Consider the following 22,390-nt stretch of genomic DNA (forward strand, 5'->3'; position numbering starts at 1 on the left):
TAAAATGTGTTTGGTAAGAAGTGGCTAAAAGGAGCTGCAGATGTCAGAAATTCAACTCAGGTTGAATGGTGTAATGAGGGAAAAGGACAAGGAAGCACGAGGTCCTTTTTCATCAGGTGGCGAGCAGCTAGAAAGTAAAATGTGGTGGTAGCCAAGAAGTACAAAACTAAACTGCAGCAGTTGACATAATTTATTTACAATAAAACCATCCCAGGGAATTTAAAAAACTAAAACTATAGGTCTCACTTATATACAGGGGCGTAATTTCCAGGGGGGTTAGGGGGGTTATGACCCCCCCAATAATCAGACCCAACCAATACAACCCCCCCCCCCCCCCCCCCCAATAAAATTATGAATTATCCTACATACATAGGCTGTTGATTTTCTTTACTCATTTCAGTTATTACCAGCAAAATAGTTGCATGTTTAATCATCTGGGAATTTACCCAGACTACCCCAGGTGCAACAGTCTTGAAACCATCACACAAATCATTCTTCCCCAGTTGGGTCTCATTTGGAGAGGCATTCTTACTGGGTACAACTCCTCCACCACATCTGAATCCAGTTCCACAGACAATTCCAGGCTAATCTCCTTGGCATCCATCGGGCCAGTCCAACCTGTTGCTCTCATGAAGCTGTGCCGTCTTCATGTTTGTGCCACTTATACTCTGACACCTCTCTCTGATTGCCTTCACCTGCCATCTTTTATGTAATATCAATTCAATAAAACTTTATTGATCCTGAAGGTTGGCCCTGAAGGAAACTGGGTTAATATCAATTTCTGGTAATATCAGCAGGTGTGGATAATTTCTTTGATTAAGGCACGAAGTAACAGTGGGAAGGAAAAACTCCCTTCTAACAGGAAGAAACTGAATCAGGATGATCAGTCTTGCAGATGCTATGCACAACAGCATTTCATGTGTGGTGATTGCATTTGGATATCATCAAAGCAGAGCCAGTTTGTAAAGATGATCATTTTCTGAACATAATATACAGGAAACAGAAACTCCAATTGCTCACAGAGCTTGTTTTTCTCAGTAATCTAAAAAGTGTTTGAAAAAATTCCATTGACCTTTTTTGTTAAAGGAACTGCGACGATGCAAACTCTTGTTTTGGTGCACACAAACACGGTCGTCCCTGTGCCACTGTGGCCCTCTCTTTACATCATATTCAGCCAAGAGGACAACCCCAATCTGGATTATTTATACAGGCACTGATCTCAGTATTTGAAACTTTGACCATGTTTAAAATGGACAAATTGTAACAGTGTATATTCACTGTTACTATATAAGTATATGTCACAGGAAATAATTCAAAGAATAATAGAGCTGCTTTAAATTTCACTAACAATACTTAAAGAAATTGGGACCTTGCTGCTAAACAAACATGTCTTCAGGCCTTTACCCTCATCCATTTTTAAGACCAAAAAAAAGCATAAAAGGTCACGTGTATATGTTCATCATATCTGGGTTTCCATGTGACATTTGGCCTAAAAAGTGCAACAGATGGTTGTAGAAGGAGCTTTACTCATCACAATCTATAGCATATTAACTAGACTTTTGATTTTATTATTAGTAACAAAGAAACAATGCATCTCTTCATATGCAAGAGAGAATAGGGAAATAGATCACAGGTAAAATGTCTAAATCAGCAGAAGGTATATATGTTAATTCATTTTGGGGGGTAATGTGTCAATACAACCCTGCTGCAAGGGATTCGGAGTCTAATCTTTCTTTAGTCAAGCTCAGCAATGTGGGAAAACAGGCTCATGAATGAATGTTGTGGCTCCTCTGGTTGAAATAAAGCTGGCATCTATTCTGGCCTCCATTCACATCAGTGGACACAAGCCTCAGACAGACTCAGCTACCCTGGTTCTCATCACCGGGCATTCAAGCATTTTAGCTCAGTTATTCCACCATCAGTGCCACTCGTGTCTGAAAGATCTGCTACCTTATCATTAAAGCTCCACCAGGATACTTCGACAAGCAACAAAGACTAGATTCAGAGCAGAATAATCATTACCTGCTGCTACAGTTGGTTAAACAAGATAACTGAGGTAACTACTATCTAGCATCGCACATTTTGGAAACGTGCAGCAGAATGCAGATGTACTCACAAATAAATTAGGTTATCAAAACTTTATTTGTAAAAGAATAAGCTTTTTTTAAAAGGTTTGTTTGTATTTTGCAGAGTTACAAGGACAAAGTAAAATATTTCCCAGTTCTGAAAGATTGTGATGATCAGAAGATGGAAATATTTGGGGTTTAATCATCTCAAAACTGTGCAATGCACCACAGAGCTTCAGTGCTTTGAAGTGCACTTTTCAGAAATCTCTTGTTAATCAAAAGGCTCTTTTTGTTTATGTTGAGCCTTTCATCCCTCAATTAATTTAATTTTCGCATAATAGTCACGTCTGTGTTTGGTCTGGGCTGTGTGCAAGCACACTGAAAGTATTTCCTAGCTTGTGTGGACGCAGTTCTGATTTGATGAAAACACAATCACATAATAAACTTAAATGGCCCCATTCCAAAAGAAAACATGCAGTGTTTTAAAGCTTTTGCGGTCCACACATTATCACACTAATGTTCCTCTGACTGTGCACCGCATAATCAAGAAACGCTGAATTACCATTGTTATTTTTGGACCTTTTATTCCTCTTTCATTTATAATTTGGCATTGTAACAACAACCACATTGGACAGAAATGACGAAGTTTCTATTAAATAACAAAGTCCAGGAAGTCCTGTTGATTGGTGCAGGGATAACAGGGCAATATATCTTCAAGTGAAATCACATTCATTTATTCTTTAACCATAGAGGCAGCGTAACGCTAAACTTTTATCAGGGTTGGAGAGTCTTGTTCTATCCCCAGCAGTGTTCTTGCTCCACTTCCTGGACTTTTTTTTGTTCTGTCTGCACTTCTTATGAGCACCTGTTCTTTGGAAAATAAAATTTTCTTGTTAACCCCATTTACATTACAGCTTAGAGAGAGGGGGGAGGAATCAAACTGCCTGCTCAAACTTAATAAGCGAACTCACCTTCTGCCCGAGATACGTCTTCCCTAACTGCCCGGGTGTTCTTGAATTAAATTAGGAAGAATCGCTTTAGGGCACATCCAACAGTCGGATGTCTTTCAGTCGGATATAAAGAACAAAACATGTTTCTCCTTTTTCTCTGAAAACCCTTTGAGTGATTACTTTTCTTCATAGCAGGGCAAAGAAAATCAATGCAGAGTTCAGAGTATAAATTACTCATTAGTGCTAGAGCCACAGCACAATAGTGCTGTGTTTTTTTGGGGTTTTTTTTTTTTTTTTGTGGAGTGCCAGGATGATTTAAAGCTGCTGACAGCACCAGGCGCTTACACTGCAATAGGCTCCTGCTGTCCCTCTTGTCCTCTATCATTTGTATCGATGGGTATAGCCTGTCTGCTTGCCTGACAGTTAATCTCTTCTTCTCTTCCCTCCTCCTTCACTATTACTCTCTCCTTTCTCTCTGTGAGCCACCACAACTCCTCCTCTTTCTATTTCTTGCATTACCTCCCCTGTTTTGTTTTGTTTTTTTCTCACAGATGTCGTTATGATGTATGATTTCACAGTAGCTCAGACAGCCAGTGTTGCTTAAACTCTACAAGACATCTATTTTTTCTTACATGGGGACCTATTCTGGTTTTTTCCAGTATTTTTTCTCTTATATGATTCACAGTCAATTATCTTCTACATTCTGAGTTAATCTAGTGGTTCTCAAACCACCAGCATTAATTTTAACACCATTGTTTCCCCCAATCATGACCCTTTTTTAAAAAGAAATAACCCACATTTCAGCATCAACATCATTCGACTTGGCTCTGAAAGCCACTGCTTTAACCCAGCTTCCTTGTGACTGGCTGCTCAACACAAACAGAAGGTTTGAACAGCAGGTTGGTTTGACTTCTGTGCTTATTGCTGTGTACCTTAGATGACCATATTAGGTATATCTACTCTGTTTGACATCGTTCTGATCCAATAGAAAAATATTGGGGGAAAAAAAAAACAAATCTCTGAACCTGAGAGTTTGGAGCAGTCAGGGATTCCTTGCAAATATGCTGACCTCATTATTTGAAACCTGCGTCATGTTTAGAGCATCTACCTCTGTGGATCATGAACTCTGACCTCTGGTTAGATGTGAAAGAAATGCAATTTCCCTTAAAGCATGCTTCTGATAACCAAAATACATGCAAAAGAAACATATGCACTGTAATTCTATGCCTTTATTAATTGAACTTAACATATTATTTAAAAATTTCAGTGCAAAGAGAAGAGAAAAGAAGAGACTGATTGAAAAGAGCTAGAACTGGTTCTGTATATCCAGTGATGAACAGAAAACACCGGAACACAGAAAATGGAGAAGCTCGAGTTTGAGATCAGAGTTCGTTGACCTGCTGTGGCAACATTACCAACCAACAAATGTGTACATTTTTCTCTCTCTCCTGTGTTTAAAAGGGAGAGAGTGAGGGTGAGAGAGGCCCCAAACAGCACCTGCATGTAGAATAATCCTTCAGTGTAGTTGACACATGTGTCTGCAGAGGGATCTAGCAGCTCTCTGTCTACCTTTGTTTCACAAACACTGCTGTGGGGATGTTTTGCTCATACCACAACAAATGTTTACACCCTCCATCATTTTCCCTCTTCTTTTCAGTATTTTTCACTGTCAAAATAAATCACATTTTTCTTTAAATGAGTACAATAAAAGGGGAACACGATAACCTAACAATGGAATTACTTATTATTTCCCATGTATGTTAGCATAGACATAAAATTAATCATTACACAGAATTCAGGTTTATATTATTTAGTTTATTATTGTATTGTTTAGAAGTTAGTGCCTGAAACTGCAAGCCTTTGTTTTTAACAACGGTCTCTCTTTAAACTAGTATTAATGTAGGTAACTGAGTTATTATACTCCCCCAAAAGTCTTTTTGTTAATTCCACCATCTCTAAGAGATACATCATAGCAGGTATTACTAATACTCACTCACATACTGTCTTGCTTTTTCTCACTTTCATTCCTCTTCTCTCCAGAGCATACCTCCACCTCTCTGGACTCTCTCCCACCTGCTCCCTGCTCGCACTAAGACCACAACATCATCTGCAAATATTATAGTCCACAATATACTTCCTGATCTCTTTTCCATAGTTTTATTGTATGGCTCAGCAGCTCTTCACATCACTCTTGCTCTTGAAAACTAGTACCAGCACACTTCTGCTCCGTTCTTCACAGACACTCTCTCTCTAGGATTTAGTTTGGTGAAAAAGCCCCTTGCCCTCTCTCCTAGACATCTCTATACCTCCACATGTATGTAATCCATCACTTAAGGTGGATGTTGATTTTCAGTTAAGGGTCTAAATACTTTTTTTCAACTAAACAAGAGTATTTTGTGTTTTTGTAATTCAAAAAACTTCCCTTGATTTAGAAATATGTTTAAATTTACTTCCATTTTCACTCCTGTGTTATGTTGGCATCCCCTGTGTCAGAAACAGTAATGCATTTTATTTATAAAACTGGAGTATTTCCTGCAGGTTTTTCCACTCTCCAAAGAATATTAGAGTGAGCCATACTGGGTCTTTTGACTAAGGTTGTTACAGTGTACCACTGGTGTAATGCTACTTCTACTTTTTATAAGAATGGTTTATCGTCTGTTTTATGTATGCTGCTACAACAACTCAATTTCCTTCTGGGCTTAATAAAGTTTCTCTGATTCTGATTCTAAAACAAAATAAAACCTAACTGAAGCAATTTTGTGAACTTGGAAAACTATACAAACAAAAATGAAATTACCTTACTTTAATATGTTAGTTTGGTATAAAATGTTATTATGTTATAATTAAGACTTTGGATGTCTATAAGACTTTGTAAAAGTTATTTTTATTGTAAAAACGTGTACTCTCTGTACTCTCCAGAGAATTAAAAAACAAAACAAAACAAGAAAATCCGATCTGAAAACTAACTGAAACTAAACTGAATGAAAAATAAAAAAACTCAAAATTAAATAAACTTTTAAAGTAATGAGAAACTACAAAACTATAATGACTCCATACTGATTTCCTCTGGTTCAAAAAGACCAACAAAATCTATTGTGATGGCCCTAAACTGGTTTTCGGAGGGAGCGGCTGGGCTCGGCACTTTCCGGCACGCTTCGTGGATATTGACGTGAGCTCGTGGCCGCCTCTCCCAGACTGCTTTATGTCTGGCAGCAGCGGCCATGCGCGGTCGCCATATTACTGCGCACCCCTCCCCTCCGGCCCCGTCACAGACAGCGCAGACCACGGCAGCGGTGCGGGAGGCTCCATACTGAACGACGCTACCGCCGGGGCGGACCAGTGATACAGCAAAACCCAAACGAGGACCCAGAGGAATGGATTTAACCCGTGTACGGCGCTTTTATTAGAAGTGTTTCGCCTTTTAAAGCTTCTAACTGCGGATTAAAGGTGGCTCGCTTTCACTTCGTTTCCTCTTGTTAAAAGAATAAGAATACAAAAACCCAGCAGTTTAAACAGCCGAGTTTGTGTTTAGCTAGCCGGTGATGGAGAGTGGCAGCTAGCTAGCTTTTAATATAACGCTAACTTACTCAGCAGCTTTTTGCCCGCTTTTTGTGTTCATTGCAGCGTGGCGTCTTTTTCTCTTCAACAAAACATACAGAAATGTTAGCTTGTGTTTAATAAAGGCGCAGACGGACAGCTCTGGTAGTTAACCGGCGAACTGGCATCAGCTGACGCTAGCGGTCACTAGCTTCTTTTGCCTCGCTAGGATAACGCCGAAGCGAGTGAAAGAAGACAAGGGTGTAAATATCGGCACAACTTTTGCCTCATATCTGCGCACTTCGTTGAAATATCTATTGTTTTTTTTCTAGATAATTTTTTTGGTCGTTTGTCTGTTGAGCGTAGTTTTGTCAAAACGGCGCCTTTAACGAGCTGCAGCCTTATTGCATACTGTCAGAGACCAACTACCACCCGGATCTTCTCGAAATGCATCATCCGGACCCTGCAGGAGACTCTGGCAGTGTTAGAAAGATGGCGCACCAGGCTGTCTTTCACAGAAGGGGGAGCAACACTGGTAGCGGGAGCGGCCCCGGGCTGTCAACATCAGCTAACCCGGTGGTTAATAACAGCCACGTACCAGGCGATGACTACCCGCCCTCCCTGTTGATTCAACCTCCTGCTGGCTCATCCTCCCCGGGTCCCCATCATCCTCCTCCCCCCCACAGCCTAAATCTGCTCTCCCAGCCCCAGCCCACACAGTCCACTGGAGCTCAGATAAAAAAGAAGAGTGGTTTCCAGATCACAAGTGTGACTCCAGCACAGGTATCTGTTAGTACCAATAACAGCATTGCAGAGGATACTGAGAGCTACGACGACCTGGATGAGTCCCATACTGAGGATCTGTCGTCTTCTGAGATTCTGGATGTGTCCCTCTCCCGAGCTAATGATGTAGTTGGAGCAGAGAGAAGCTCCTCAGAGGAGACGTTGAATAATTTCCATGAGGCGGAGACCCCTGGAGCAGTCTCTCCAAATCAGCCTTCACACCCCCACACCTTGAACCAGGCACAGAAGCAACACGGTGGAGCCATGGTGAATGGGACTGTACACCATCAACATCCTCCACATCCTAACCATGCCCAGGTCTACCCTCTGTCCTCTGGCTCCGGGATCACCGCGTCTGGTCTCACCTCTGGAGCTTTACCTTGTGTCACCCAGAAAATGCCTTCTAATATGGGCGGCCCTCAAGAGAGAGTTTCCCAGGCTGCTCCTTCAAGTATCCCCACTCAGCCTACGGGGACTGCAGTCCCGGGATCTATCCCTGGAATGCACAGCTCTGCTGCTGGCAATACAGTTAGCATAGTTAATCCCCAGACCAGCAATGTTAGTAATGTGAATATGTTGAGCTCTGCCAACGTGCCTGTGAGAGGGGGGATCAGCACGAGTGCTAGCACTAGCAGTGGCGGCTATCCTCTCAATGTGATGAGCAGCAGTGGAGGGAGTGGAGGAGGAGAAAGTGCTGCTGCTCCAGCGGGGAGCAACCTAATGGCCCCCACTAGCATGATCCAGCAACACCAAAACTTAAACTCCAACATTGCTATGACTGCTACAACTACTGTTGCTGTGAGTGTCTCTGGAGGCGTAGGGCTCCCCAGCGGGCTCCATGGAAGAGTTGGATCAGCTGTGCAGCAGCCTGTGAGTGCAACTGCTACAGCTGCAACCACAGCTCCTGTATCAACTGCTCCTGCGGCCCCTGTGGTGGCCACCACCACAAGCTCTCGCTTTAGAGTGGTGAAGCTGGACTCTAACTCTGAGCCCTTCAAAAAGGGCAGATGGACTTGCACTGATTTCTATGATAAGGACACCCCAGCTCCTGCCCCCACTTCTTCTTCTGATCCTGGGTCCCACAGCATACGACAGTTTGTCTCTGAGAGCTTTGCTGGGGGGTCGGAGAGAGAAAGCACAAGTGGGAGTTCTGTGAGTAGTACTATGAGTACATTGAGCCATTATGTCGAGAATGTGTGCAGTGGAGATGTTGGTGGACCACAGCATGCACAGGATTACAACTCCCCTCCTCAGGGCTTTCAAGGAATCCTCCCCAGCGGTTTAAGCATGGGGGTATCTCACACCCAACCCCAACAGCATGATAAAACTATTGCGGCCCCCTCGGCACCTACAAACGTTCATCAGCCTCCATCCATGCCGAGCCACCAGACCACCATGGGACTCACTGCTGTGTCCCAGCAGCAGCTCACTTATGCCCAGGCAGTTGCTAATCAACCCCCAGTAGGTGTTCAGCAGCAGAAGATGGGTTATGCCACCCTACCACAACAGCCAGCTGCTGCCCCCCAAGCACACACGATGTCGATGAGGCCACCTGAGTACACACAGCTGCAGCAAAGCATCCCTCATTCTGCTGCTGCTTCCCAGCCTTTGTCCAACCAAGCTGGAGCCACATCTGCTGGGATGGCTAACGGAGCCTGCCATATGATGGGAGGTCCTCAGCAGCCCCACTCTCTTCAGTCTACCACCTCTAGTATGTCCTCTCATGTCGGGGTAGCTGGTGTTGGCCAGCAGCCTCAGAGCCATCCAGGCCATTTGGATTGCCAGCAGCAAAAGCCGCAGTCACTCCCAACACAAATCCAAAACCAAGGGCTGAGCACCCAGCTGCCAACAGCGGCCCATCAGAGCCAGGCGTCTGCACCAAGTGTGCCTCCCCCCAACCCTCAGAGCGATCACCAGGCCCAGGCCCAACCCCAATCTCACAACACTGGGAATACTGCTCGGATGCCCCCGCAGGGAGTTCCCCATAGCCAGCCGTCTTCTGTGAGCTTGACCCATGACCACAGCAGTGCCCAGGCCCTGGCTCACGCTGCACAGGCCAGCGCCCTGTATGCCAGTCTGCCGAGCTTCACCACCACTCAGCTGCAAGATGCCCAGCGGCTGCTCCTCCAGCATCAGTCGGGTTTGTTGGGGTTGCCCAAGCTGTCTGGGGGAGAGACTGGATCCAACACTGGCCATGGTCAGGAAACTGAGGGCAACGCTGCCACCGCCAGTGCCTTAACAGCACCAGCTGGTCTCAAGACTGTAGATGGAGAAGAGGATGGGTAAGAGACTTCATTTTTATACTTTTCTCACTTATATTTGTTTGATTATCTGCAAACGGTTTATGGCTTTCTTTTTGTTTTGTATTAAAAAAAAGAGTTTTGTGTGATGGTACTCAGCATTTTAAGTCTGTTTGAAGCTGAATGAGTTCACTGTTTAATGTTGCAGCTGTGAGGGAAGAAAAGTGTTGTTGTTATCCTAGATCACCAGCCGACAGAGGCCAAGCTGCTGCACTCTCTCTGTCCTCTGTCAGTGGGATACAACGCAGGGCTCAGCTGGATGTGACGTTTCTTGTCTTTATCAAGTGGCTGCAGTGATTCAACATTTTACCTCACCCGCCCGCCTGCTTGAAATCCCGGCTGTCTGCCTTACAGGGCACATTTTCTGCTGGGCGCACAGTTCCCTGTAGAGACTCTCAGCACATTTTGTTGTTGAAAAGCAGAAATTACAGTAGCAGTTGTCGATGACTTAATAAGCAATAGAATAAGACAGGTATGAAATAAACTGACAGCCATTGTCAATTTTGTGTTGTAGTCAAAGCAAGTCTTGAAATGCCCTTTCGTCTTTAGGAAAGAAACAAGAGTTGCCAGGTTGCTTATTCACATGAAAATGAAGGCACATGGCTCCTTTTTTCCTCAGTGAAAGCTTATCGATTTCATTAAGAGCCTTTTCCCTCTCTCTCTCTGCTACTGGCAAACTTGAAATCCTTTGGAAATTCCTCACAAGAAGTTTTAAGAACATATTTTGAGGTTAGACAGGAATTTTAATCACTGTGCAGCACGAGGGACTTGCTTTCATTTCCGTCACCCCTAACAATCTGAAGTCTTACGAATATGTTGGTGTTACTGTCACCTTTGCCCTCATAGCTTTAGGGATGTTTAGCATATCTGAGTCTCAGTCAGCGCTTAGCGAAGTGATGCCAGGTACAGCTGGGAATGTGGAGGGTAACATGAAAGTTATGTTAGTTTGTTTTTTTTTGGAGGGGGGGGGGGTGCCTTTATGGGTCAGCTGGGTAGATACTAAAGGGTGACTGTTTTTATCACATGATGTTTAACTCTGAGGAATTTGAAATCTATGTGGGATCAGGTGGATTATTGTCTTTAATCAGCACTCATACCAAAGCCCTGCTTACAGATTATCTCTGTGAATTATACTCATTCTGTCTAGTTTACCTGCTATCAGTGGTAGTGGTAATATTTTGACTCTGTTTTCTTACTTTTAGACTAGTCAGTCTGCACCATACAGTGGCTTGTGTGGCTAACATTAACAGTGCTAGGACGAGCTACCTTCTGTGCTTGCAAACACCTGTGCATAGTGTAAATAAACATGTCTCCGGTCAGGTGGTTTTAAGCGAGTTTACTTTGATGCGGCCTACATTTGGCAGATGAAAATAAAACAGAACTGTGCTGGTTTGCAGGGCTGTTACCTGCCCTGTCTAACATTGTGCTTCTTTACAACTAAAGTGAGACAAAGAGTGGGTCCAGGACGCTGGGCCCGACATTCGACAGGTAACTTGGCAACAACTTTAACCCAACAGATAACCGGCACTGTACATTAATGCAACATGAGAAATTAGTTTAACTTAAGGCTTTTTGATTATGGCAAAATAATGATTATGGCAAAATAATAATCCGAATTGTTGGTTAAGCTCAGTTATTTAACATGCTGCTTGTTATTGTCAGTAATTTCAACACTGTACAGTTACAGAAAACAGACTTTTTACAGCAAGTTTCCTTGAAGATAGGAAGAAAAAAAAAATTGATAGGGGGGAAAAAGAATAAAAGATATGAGCTTGGTAGGAGACATGAGGTCTGAGAGAGTTTCAGACCTGGGCTAACAGGTATTTTTGACTTTAAAGCCTGTGTAACAAGAGTAGCTGCCACAAAGAAGCCCATGCATCAGCTTAGCTACCTCGCACAGCTCAAGAGGCCTTCATGGTAGCTACAAGGTGAGACCTGGTGACTGAGGCAGTTACAGGCAACTGATGATAATCTTTTCACTTGTACACCAATGAAAACGTTGCAGTATTTCTTTTCCCCCACATAGTTTCGTTTTCATGGCTCCTCCCTAAAAGCTCAAAAGTGGTGGTGTGAAAATGAATGCAAAAGTAATTTCGAAATCCAATGATTATTGTTTTTTAATTTATAGTATTTCTGCTGCAAATTACTGAAGGCAGCAGCTTTTAATCATCTAAGCAATTATTTGTTCACAAATAATTGTGAACCTGAGATTTTTTTTTTTTTTTTTGTATTACTGATATCTCTGCCTCTCTTTCATGTTCACTGACAAAAGTAATGCACTTCCGTGACTGCATAACAGGCATACTTCAAGAAAGGTATTTCCCTTGTGATTCTATATTTGGACTTGTGCAGACAAAACACAGTAAATTAATCTATTAATTACAAAACTGCTATGTAAAGTTATGTTAAATGACAACCCTCTTGGGTTAAAATAAAACTTAATTTAAAAGCATCACTTATTACCAAGACAAAAAATGAACAGCAGTTGTGATCAACTGCATGGTTTTTAAATTATTGAATAATCAAGATTACAATAATGACCACAATGATTGAGCAGCCTTGCCACCAGTGCAACACGGCTCTCCACCTAAAGAAAAATGGTTGCATGGTCAGTATTACAGGAGCTAGATATCTTAGCTGGACTTTTGAGAAAGGTTGCCCCAAGATATAGAGCCTCTACAAAAGGCCTTATGCAGATTAATTAGTGACATGATACTTGAAAATGTCTTTTGGCAACAAGAAATTCAGTTCTGTTTTGGAACATAAATAGAGTGGTAACAAGGGTAAGTGTGGAAGCTGACCTTATTCTTAGCATTTCAACTTCATTCTCAAAATAGAATTTCAAATTTATGCTGAGTTTTAAACAACAAAGAAACACTTGATGTGGTCTCAGTGGTCATTTGGGGGAAAATGGGCTGTCAGAAGTGCCCTTTGTTAAACTGCAATCAAAAGAGGAACTGACCACATGTCAGATAACATAGGAACTGCTTTGCTCATTGGTCTGGCTTAACATTGTGGCATCGTGCCCTTTTGTGTGTTTTGGACACACAGTTTTGAAACACTTATGTTTTTAACAGTCACTAACAGTTCCTGCCCACTGTTATTGAATTGTTGCCCTAACGTTAGTTGCAGTAACAGAGGAATGACTGTTCTAACTTTAAATTTCTGCTGAAACATTATGGTCATTTTGTGCAGAGGCTGTCACTGAGATGTTTTTTCTTAGCTTTCTCTGTCTGGTAGAAATATGTGTACAAGTATGTTGTGAACAGGGAATCTGTGAGCTGTATTTAGGGTTGGACAGTTCCTGTGGTCTTCTCTGTGACTGTTGATGACCAAATTTTCAGTTTTTGTTATGTGGGATGACCCTGTCCTCACGAACCCCTCCGGAGCCAAAGCTAACAGTTAGGTGTCCTCAGAGTGCCAGTTCATCTGTCTGCATGTGTCTCTTTGAATGAGGGAGCTTGTCTGTTGTACATATCCTGAGTCTGTCCTGCGAGTTATTAATGAGGTGTGTGAGTGAGTGTGAGGATGCCACTGCTGGGGTTTACTGGCAGCTAATAGTGATTAAAAACAGAATGTCAAATGTTCCTGTGTGCAGAACTTTAAGTAAAACCTGGCATGCTCCCACGCTCATGGCTCATCCTGTATGTGAGGAAGTGGTTTCGTGAGGTGAGACTTCACATTTGTGTGTATTTGAGTCTTGTGACCAGAGGTTTTGTAGATTGGCAAGCTGTAAAAGTTTGGTCAGAAATGAATATACAGTGGTGTGGAAAAAGTGTTAGCCCCTTCCTGATGATTATTATTATTATTATTATTATATTTTTTTTTTGAGGGGGGGTGTTTATCACACTTGAATATTTCAGATCCTCAAACAGTTTGAAATATTAGACAAAGATAGCACAAGTATAAATGCAGTTTTTTTTTTAAATGAAGGTGTTTATTATTAAGGGGAAAACAAAAATCCAATCCTTCATGTGGAAAAATAACTGGTTGGGCCACCCTAGGCAGCAACAACTGCAATTAGGTGTTTGTGATAAGTGTCAATGAGTTTTTTACAGTGCTGTAGAGAATTTTTGCAGAATTGTTGTAATTCAGCCACATTGGAGAGTTTTTGAGCATGAAATGCCTTTTTAAGGTCATGCCACAGCATCTCAAGATTTTCCAAAGTCTTTATTTTATTTTTTAAACCATTCAGAGTTGGACTTGGTTTGTTTTGGATCTTTGTCCTGCTGCAGAAAACAAGTGCGCTTCAGCTTGAGGTCACGAACACATGGCCAGACATTGTCCTTCGGGATGTTTTTGTAGACAGCAGACTACAGCAAGTCTTACAGGTCCTGAGGTGGCAAAACAGCCCCAGACCATCACACTACCACCACCATAGTTTACTGTTGATATGATGTTCCTTTTCTGAAATGCTCTTACTTTTATGCCAGATATAATGGTACACACACCTTCCAAAAAGTTCAACTTTTGTCTTGTCAGTCCAGAGTTATTTTCCCAAGTCTTGGCGATAATCAAGATGTTTTCTGGCAGGCAATCACTTTTTCACACCACTGTAACACAATTTTTTTTGTTGATTTTGTTTTAGCTTTAATGAGGCAATTCATCAATTACACTTTGCTCTACTTGAGCCTCCTTTTTATTTGTTTTCTTGCTTTTTTGAGATTAAAATGGTCAGTTTATTAACTATTATTGGCATTCCTCTTGTGCCTTTGTCTCACCTCAGCAGTATTGCTTGTAATTTCACTAAAGGACCCACTGGGAAATGAGAATCCCATCAATGCCTGGATATACAGTTTATTGACTTGCTTTGATCAACTTGCTCTCGACATGTCTGCCTCTTTTTCCCTCTCAATTGCCCCATATCTCTGCGCGTCTGTGGATGCAACCATCAAAATGAAAAGGCAAGTTATATTTCTTGAAGACAGAGATTATTTTATGGTCAATTGTACCAGTCTCTGTTAGCTAGAATTTGTGATAGAGGTACCCCTGTCTGTGTAGTTTGGCATATGCAACCTACATATTCTACCAGCCAGGCCAGAATGTTTTGAGAATCTAGAAGTGCCAAGTTTGGCCCTCATTGTCTAGAAAGGTGCTTTTTCTCTCAGGCAGTGAATATGGGTGAAATTTTGTCCTGTAACATAAAGTTGGTGGGGGACTAATACTTGGGTCTGTATTAGGTTCCCTGCCAAGGCTGCAAAGCTTTAGGGATTGTTATAATGTCAAACGTTAAGGTCAATGTCTCTTTTGGTTTTAGAATGATTAACATCTGTGGGGAAGCTTTCATTGCACTTACGGTAATGATGTACACAAGTGTATGTCAAGTGGAGTAGTGTTAATCTTCACTTAACCTGTCTGCTTCTCTGTTATGCTAACAGTGAACAAAGCAGAAGAGACAAATTAGTGTGACACTATAACACAGGAGAAGCACAAAAAAAAGACACACACACACACACACACACTAGTGCTAGTTTTTTATTTTATTTATTTATTTTAATATTTCTACTTTCTCATTGAGAATGCAGGGTTTGTTTTGTTTGTTTTTTTTAATGTATATACACACTAATACATGTTGCGTCTAGCTAACGGGCAGATGATGATGATGATGATGATGATGATGATGATGATAATCATCACATGTTATAGTAATGTTGCAATAAGTTTCCCAGCAAGTCAAATGTAAGAAGAGTGACGTCATTAGGGTTGGGACTTTTCATTCATGTCTATCTATTCACTAGATCCTTGCAGTGTTTAAAGATGGACATAGCTGCTGCGATGCCACCTGTTATTTTCTTAAGTCCTATTTTGAAACCTTAAAACTTTCCCAAAATTACAAGAATGCGACAGTTGGTTCAGTTGATGTTTATCTGCAACATTATTTTTCTACCTACATGTTCAGATAATGCAAAGCATAGAGAAAGCATGTCTTTCTCTTTAAAGATTCTTCTTTGTGTTGGCAGTTGGCTTCAGTATGTTCACTGAATTTCACTGTCAGCGCATCCTTAATTTTGTGGTGACGTCTTTGGAGATTCTGCAAATTCTGATTTTATTCCACATGCTTGGTTTATTTATTTAAATGGAGTAGTAGGGATTCGTTTTATTTTGTTGATAGCAACACTTGTGATATTTGGGCTATGAAAAGATATTTGCTGGAGGTATGAAAAGTTTTGGATTGAAGAGGGGGAAAAATGAGACCTCTTATGAATCCAGCGTGTGAGGTAACTTATATATTTACATTCTTGCTAGCTTTGGCTAGCAAGAATGTAAATATATAAGCTAAAGCTAGTTAATATTTAACTAGCTTTAGCGAGCAAGAATTATCTTTTGTTAAATTTATTATGGCCCAACAAACTCAGTCCACTCTATAATAATGCACCCACTGTGGAATTAGGCAGCAGTGTAACTTTTTTCTCTATAATGAGGAAACAAAATAATAATAGATGGAGCTGTTTGTCACGAAGGTTAGCCTATTGTCCCCGTGTGAGCATGTTCAGGTTGGGAGGGCAGTTTTCTCAGATGAAAGGCACACTAAAAACACAATCCATTACAGGCCATTAGTTTTCCCACCACACTCTTAAGTGAAACAGTCCTGTTTATTGATGAAAAAACAAACCATCAGCAAGAACGGGGCAGACACAAACAAAATCAATGACGCATCTGAGCAGAGAACACCAGCAAAGCAGAAGACTAAGACAGTAAACTGCGCTGAGAGGGTTTCTGCTAACTTCTGGTCCCCCCTGAACAATCTTAGTGTTCAGTTTCCTTCTGCCATTCATACTTTCACCTCCCGGTTAAAAAGTGATAGTAAATACTCAGCGAGACCTCCCTCTCGCTGCCTCTGTTGCTCATACACAGCATGTTGTTGCTCTGTTGTTTTCTGGTGCTCTCTGGCTCGGTCTGTATGTGTGGTAGGATTGAGGGAGGTGTCAGTAGCATAACACACAACAATTGCTGTTTACTTGTAGTGAAACACTTTAGTGCTATATAAAGAGAGCACGGCTGAACGTTACAGCAGTTTTGGGCCATTTGTTGTGACGGACTTTGTCACGGAGATTGTTCTAACTGCTCAAAAAAATGTGATACCTGCCCAGGTTTTGGCCCCTGTGTGGATTTTTCAGATTTGAGTGATATTTTCACTGTGTATTACAGCCTGATAATAACAAGGATATAGTGGGGTAATACAGTGTAATTCATAATAATTACAAAAACTTGGTACCAACAGTGATTATAGCTTGAATACTTGAATACGATTGGACTGAAATTGATGTAAATATGGCAGTAAGGGAACATGTGATCAAAAGTTTGTAATTATGGTCTTTTTTTTTTTTTTTTTTTTTTTAAGGTTCTGGTGGTTTCACATTGTATTGCTAATGAAGTTTTTATTTAAGCAAATGCTTATTTAGGTTTAGAGTCACACTTTTTTCCCCCCTGTCATGAGTGTATGACTTATAGTGGCATGAAAGTGCTTTTATAAGTGGACAAAAATACCACCAGACAACCAAAACCATAAATAATGGCTCTTTGGCTTTGTTAACAGTATTTTTCAAAGGGCCATAGAGTTGTCCTTAACAGGCTGCCTGTAATACTAAGAATAATGCAAAAACTTTTTCTATAGCATCTTGCTAAATCAGTGCTAATTTAAATAAGTCTATATTTTAGAAAAAGAAGAAGATAAAAAAACGGTCCAAAATATATCAAATTAATCAAAAATAAAATGTCCAAGCAATGAGTAAGGAAAGGAAAAAGTAAAAATTTAAGGTGTTTCTAAAACTTAACAGTCGATCAACATTCCTACCTGCATCTATGACCATGAGCTTTGGTTGAGGAAAAATGGGATTGTGGAAGCAGGCGATGGAAATGAGCTTCCTCTGAAAGGTGGCTGGACTCTTCCTTAGAGATGAGGCAAAAGTCGAAGTACGGATGCTGCTACTCCACATTGAAAGGAGCCAGTTAAGGGGTTCGAGTATCTGATTAGAGAGCCTCCTGGACATCTCTTAGACACCTCCTAGGTGAGGTGTTTCAGGCATGTCCTAGTGGAAAGAGGCTAAGACCTAGGACCCTCTGGAGAGATTGTCTCTTGGTAGCTTGGGGATGTCTTGGTGTCCCCCTGGATAAGGTGGAGATGGTGGCCAGGGAGATGCCTAGACCCCTCGCAGCGCCCTCTGCCGCTGGGACCCTAGCTCTGTTAAGCAGCTAAGTTTGCTAATCTTATAAGAGGAGGTTTGTTCCACAGTGGTCTGGCTAAAACAATAAAGGCACATTTTGCCCTTTGTTTTAAGCCTGGATGAAACCTGTAACAGTAATTGATTCTCTGATCTGACAGGTCTGGGGCTTAGGCTTTTATATCTAATGAAAGAGGTTTTCAGTTATATTGTTCTAAAGAATTGGTTTGACCTTTACAATATTTCTAGTTTGTACAAAGCAAAACTGATCTAGGCTTTTGATCCATTTTGAAACTGATAAATTCCTTGTTTGTGAGAAGGTTGCTGTGGTTTGGTTATTAGTTGTCCAAGGTGAGGAGTGACGCTATCAGAAACATAATTGGGACCAGTTACAAGGATTATCAGTAAGACGTTAAAAGTCGGACTGCTTAATGTGAATGAGGCCACTTGGATTTAAAGTTTGCTGTAAAAACTAACCTGTGGTGAGGAAAATCACCTGTAAGCCTTGTGTAACACATCGTCGTTTCCTCACCTGTGGGACGAGTTGACCCCCAGTGAGAGCACAGTGATAGACAAAACAACCCAAAATGAGACGGGCCTTCTTTGAACTGAGAACAAGACAAACTGCAGATGCAGCTCCTCTTTTGGTCACAAGTTATTTTGGTACCTCTAGTCTCTTTTCTTTATCCTCCATTTGCCTTCACTGGTCTTGAATGTTGAATGCTGTTAACAGGCTGCTATGCTGCCTGTCTAGCTATTATTATGTCCAACATGCTGTTCAGTGGTATAAATTTTAATAATGTGCAGATAATTGTTTGTTTCAAAAAGTTTTATGTCCTGTGTGACAGATAGCTGTGGATCATTAACTTTTAAATTAATGTTTATGTATTCATATAGTTAGAACTGTGAGTGAGGAGGCTCAACAGTCAATACACTCCTTAGCACTAATATTTGCCACTGACACTATAATTCTAACTTTACTTTTGACTTGTGTAAGTTTACAGATGTAACAGTTTGAGAAAATATGTTCCCTACTTTTGAAGCATAAGCAATCAGGCAGTCTGTAAGCAAAGGCATTTACTAAATAAAGATCCACAGGTGATATGTATGTTTTTGGTTTTCCTCCCTGTTGCTACTTTGATGTTAGATTTATCCGCTTTTTTTTTTCTTTTTAAAAGAAATACAAAACCCAGAGTCACAGGAGTAAATCCTAAAACCCAGATTGGCATGTATCTACTTCTGGTAGGTGCTTGCAGTTGGGTGAATTATAAGTTAAGTGCAGCATAAAATGCGTAACTAAAGGGTATACCTTGTGCAGTCAGTGGCAGTTAAACTTTAGAGATCAGTAAAAGTGAGTTGGGTGAGATTATCTTGCATAACAAAAATGTTCAGGCATCATAAACATTTTTCCCACAGAGTTTATTCTCTGTATTAATCCAAGAATATGAAAAAATCCTATCAAGGGAACCCAGGAATTGCCATACTTCACTTAATAAAATCTGTGAATAGTGTCCCATAGCTATCTATCATGCTTCTGCAACTGAAGAGGAAAAAAACCCATCATACAGCAAGAGCTTAGAAGCAAATTTCAATGCAGAAAACGCACAAAAGAAAAAAGATTGCTTTGTAATTGTTACAATCCTAAACAAAGAGAGATTTCTTCTGTAAAACCCCACCAGAACATCTGGACACTAGGTCTGTTAAGTCAGTGCCAATAATAAATGAAAATCGAATCGATGAAAGGCAGCAGTGAGCGACTCTGCTCAGTTTGGTTCCATCTGGTCCCGTCTGCTGTGTCCTCAAGTAGTCTGAACCAGCTCCAGTAGACCTGACTAACTTGGGTCAGGTCAGCTCAGGTCACTTCCGCTGTGTGCTGTGAATTTTAGGGATCTCGTTGATCTCCCCACAATGAGCAACGGGCACAACACGCACACGCACGCTCCCTGCACTGCCAGGGGGAAGATTACATTCAAAACAGCTGCAGCAGAGATAGCCATCATGCTGCCAACCAGCCCACATTCCCCTAAGCTTTCACACTTTGAAACACACTATACACTTGTTCGGACCAACAATAGCTCCCTTTAAAAAAAAAAAAAAAAGCCTGCCTCATTCATTTTAGTATGACCACTGTGTTAGCTCAGCAGTGGTTTCAGCAGAAAAGTGTATTTTTTTATTTATTTATTTTTTTAAATTTTTTAACTTCATCAGCAGAGCAAAGCGCCGTGCGAGGTTGGCTGTTAAAGATTTGAAATGTACGTTCACAGATGCTGATTGAGCACCACTTCAGGGATGCAGCTGGTTCTCGGAGGCTATCCTTTGGTTTAAGTTGGTGGTGGTGATGCTTGTGGATGGAGTACTTGAACATTTTCCAGATAAATTTTAATTATTTTTTTATTTTTTTCATGCTGTTTTTGACCATTATGATTACCATAGTTTTAAATGAAAGCTGGCAAAACCTCTTGTATTTCTGGAGGTAACTACACACAAGCTCAGTTGTCGCGCAGACGTATGTGCCTTTTCCTGTTACTTTGGGCCATTCAGTGAACAAAATCCTGTTTCATCCTGACTGAACTAAACCCCAGGATGAGAAATATTAGTTTACTTGGTGCTGTTATGTATTGTTTAACTAACACAAGTTAGATTTTGTTTTACAAACAAGAGCAGGATTCATCACTGCATATTGATGTCGACGTGGTATTGTTATTATCTAAATGTGTACATTGTTGGGGGAAATTGTGCCAGAGACGCTGTGTTGTTACAGTTATTTGTTTGGAAAGTTTATTGTATTAAAAACGTGGAAGAAAAGGGGGATTAACATACAAACACTAAATCTCCTGTTGCGAACAGCATATGAGACTTTTTTTTTTTGGGTGTATGCATAAATTTTAAAATGCTGTTGATTTCATCTTCAGTCACGCATTTTTATTTTTAGGCTTTAGTGGGCTGCCACTGTCATCCCCCCTAAACATGCAGGCAATGTGCTGAATCATGGCCGGCATTCCTGTGGCCAGAGCACTGTCCAGTCAGCTGCAGGAGTTTAACACACACACATTCACACACATGTAGAAGCAAAAATGCAGTGCATGACTTTGCTATAGGCGTAAGTTTGCTGCCTCTTTGTACTCCATGTGTTTCATAGTGTTTGTTCTGCTGCTGTCATTATGTCTCTGTTCGCTCTTAGCCGAACAGCACAGCTACCAAAGGTCATCCCAGGATAACGGAGACATAGTTATTGATAGTTGTGAGGCTTTTGTTTTTTCTCCATCGATTGATGCTCTCATCATTCCTGCAGACTATTTTCAAATCATTTTCTATAGTGTTGCTGGATCCTATGAGATATGTGAAGTTCTCTGTTATTGTGAATGTAAAACTATGATATTGTAACAACCCAATCTTATCGCAATGTATCAAGAAAATGTGGGGGGGGGGGAGAACCTACAACAAATAATAACAATGATGCTATCGTATAACAAATTAAAATGGAGGTGGTCTGTAAACACCAAAGTAACAATTATACAACTACTCACGATATCTGGTGTAATTAGTGAAGCTGTATCAGGATTTCATTTTTGAAAAGTCATGACGCATCTAAATGGTGTTGTATCCTGTGTAGAGAAAAGACAAGTTGGGTATTAATCACTACATTTATCACTTGATTGTCATCATGGGTGTGCCCAGCTCATTGAAATTTAAATGTTTCTGCCCATGCTAGTCAGCACCAACAGTTGTTATTGTTTTAAATTGTTCTAAAGGAATGACTAAGCATGCTTGGAAAAACAAGTGTATCAAGTATCGGTGAAAGACATTTGCAAGAGCTGCTGTGGTGTTGTTACTACAAGTCTTAATGGGTAGTAGAAGTTATCTGCCACTAACTGGGGCTGCAGGTTCGACGGACAGTACCACTCGTCTCTCCTGTGATACAAATGAGCGAGGTTAAAGACAGCTGTAAGAAGTAAAAATTCTGCAATATGATGTTGAAAATATTTTATTTCTGCTGTCCAAGGTAAACTGACATCACAATGTGACTGAAGCCTTGTGAAACACATTCATGTAATATTTGTGTGGCCAGTGCTTAACTTTGTCCATTTGACTGTGTGTTTTTGAATGTTTTGTGAGCATTTTGTTACGTTTGGACTGTTTAAATAACTACTGAAGTAGTAGCAGGAACAGCCTTAATATTGTTATTGTGACAGAACAATGATAGATAATCAGTTTGCTGTTATGAGAAAATCGGCAAACGTTTTAGGTTTTTGGAGGTAGAGCTATGCCACTTTAAATGGGCCTGTTGTGCTTTTCTGTATTTTGTCATATATTTACTGTTACAATGGTGGGTGTTACTATTAAACATGGTCACTATGTGCAAGAAATTCTTTTGGACTTGTTTGAACTCTTGGTTTAAGGCAGTTGCCACAAGTTGAAAAAGGATGGATGCCAGCAGAGAAATGTTTTAAGAATCCTGTTGATTGGAAATGAGTTAAAATAAAAGGCTTATCTATAAATACCAAAGCTAAACAGTGTTGGGTTATCTCAGGCTAGTGCAGTTTGATACTTTGTCTGCTTGGCTGTGGTGATGTGAGAGTTTCAGTCAGTCA

General features: G+C 40.9%; 1 protein-coding gene across 1 annotated transcript in view; it reads left to right on the forward strand.

The window, feature by feature from the left end:
* Positions 1–6,340: 6,340 nt before the first annotated feature.
* The window catches only part of LOC146616397 (TSC22 domain family protein 1-like), a 39,672-nt gene continuing 23,622 nt past the window's right edge, over positions 6,341–22,390 (forward strand). The window contains exon 1 of the mRNA XM_085373878.1: positions 6,341–9,618. Coding sequence (XP_085230004.1) covers positions 7,001–9,618 — 2,618 coding nt within the window. The 5' untranslated portion in view covers positions 6,341–7,000. The remainder of the gene's footprint in view (positions 9,619–22,390) is intronic.

The sequence above is a fragment of the Diplotaxodon limnothrissa genome, linkage group LG16, assembly GCF_057381915.1.
Source record: "Diplotaxodon limnothrissa isolate DT_005_m linkage group LG16, D_limnothrissa_male_GT1.1, whole genome shotgun sequence".
Classification (NCBI taxonomy): Eukaryota; Metazoa; Chordata; class Actinopteri; order Cichliformes; family Cichlidae; genus Diplotaxodon; species Diplotaxodon limnothrissa.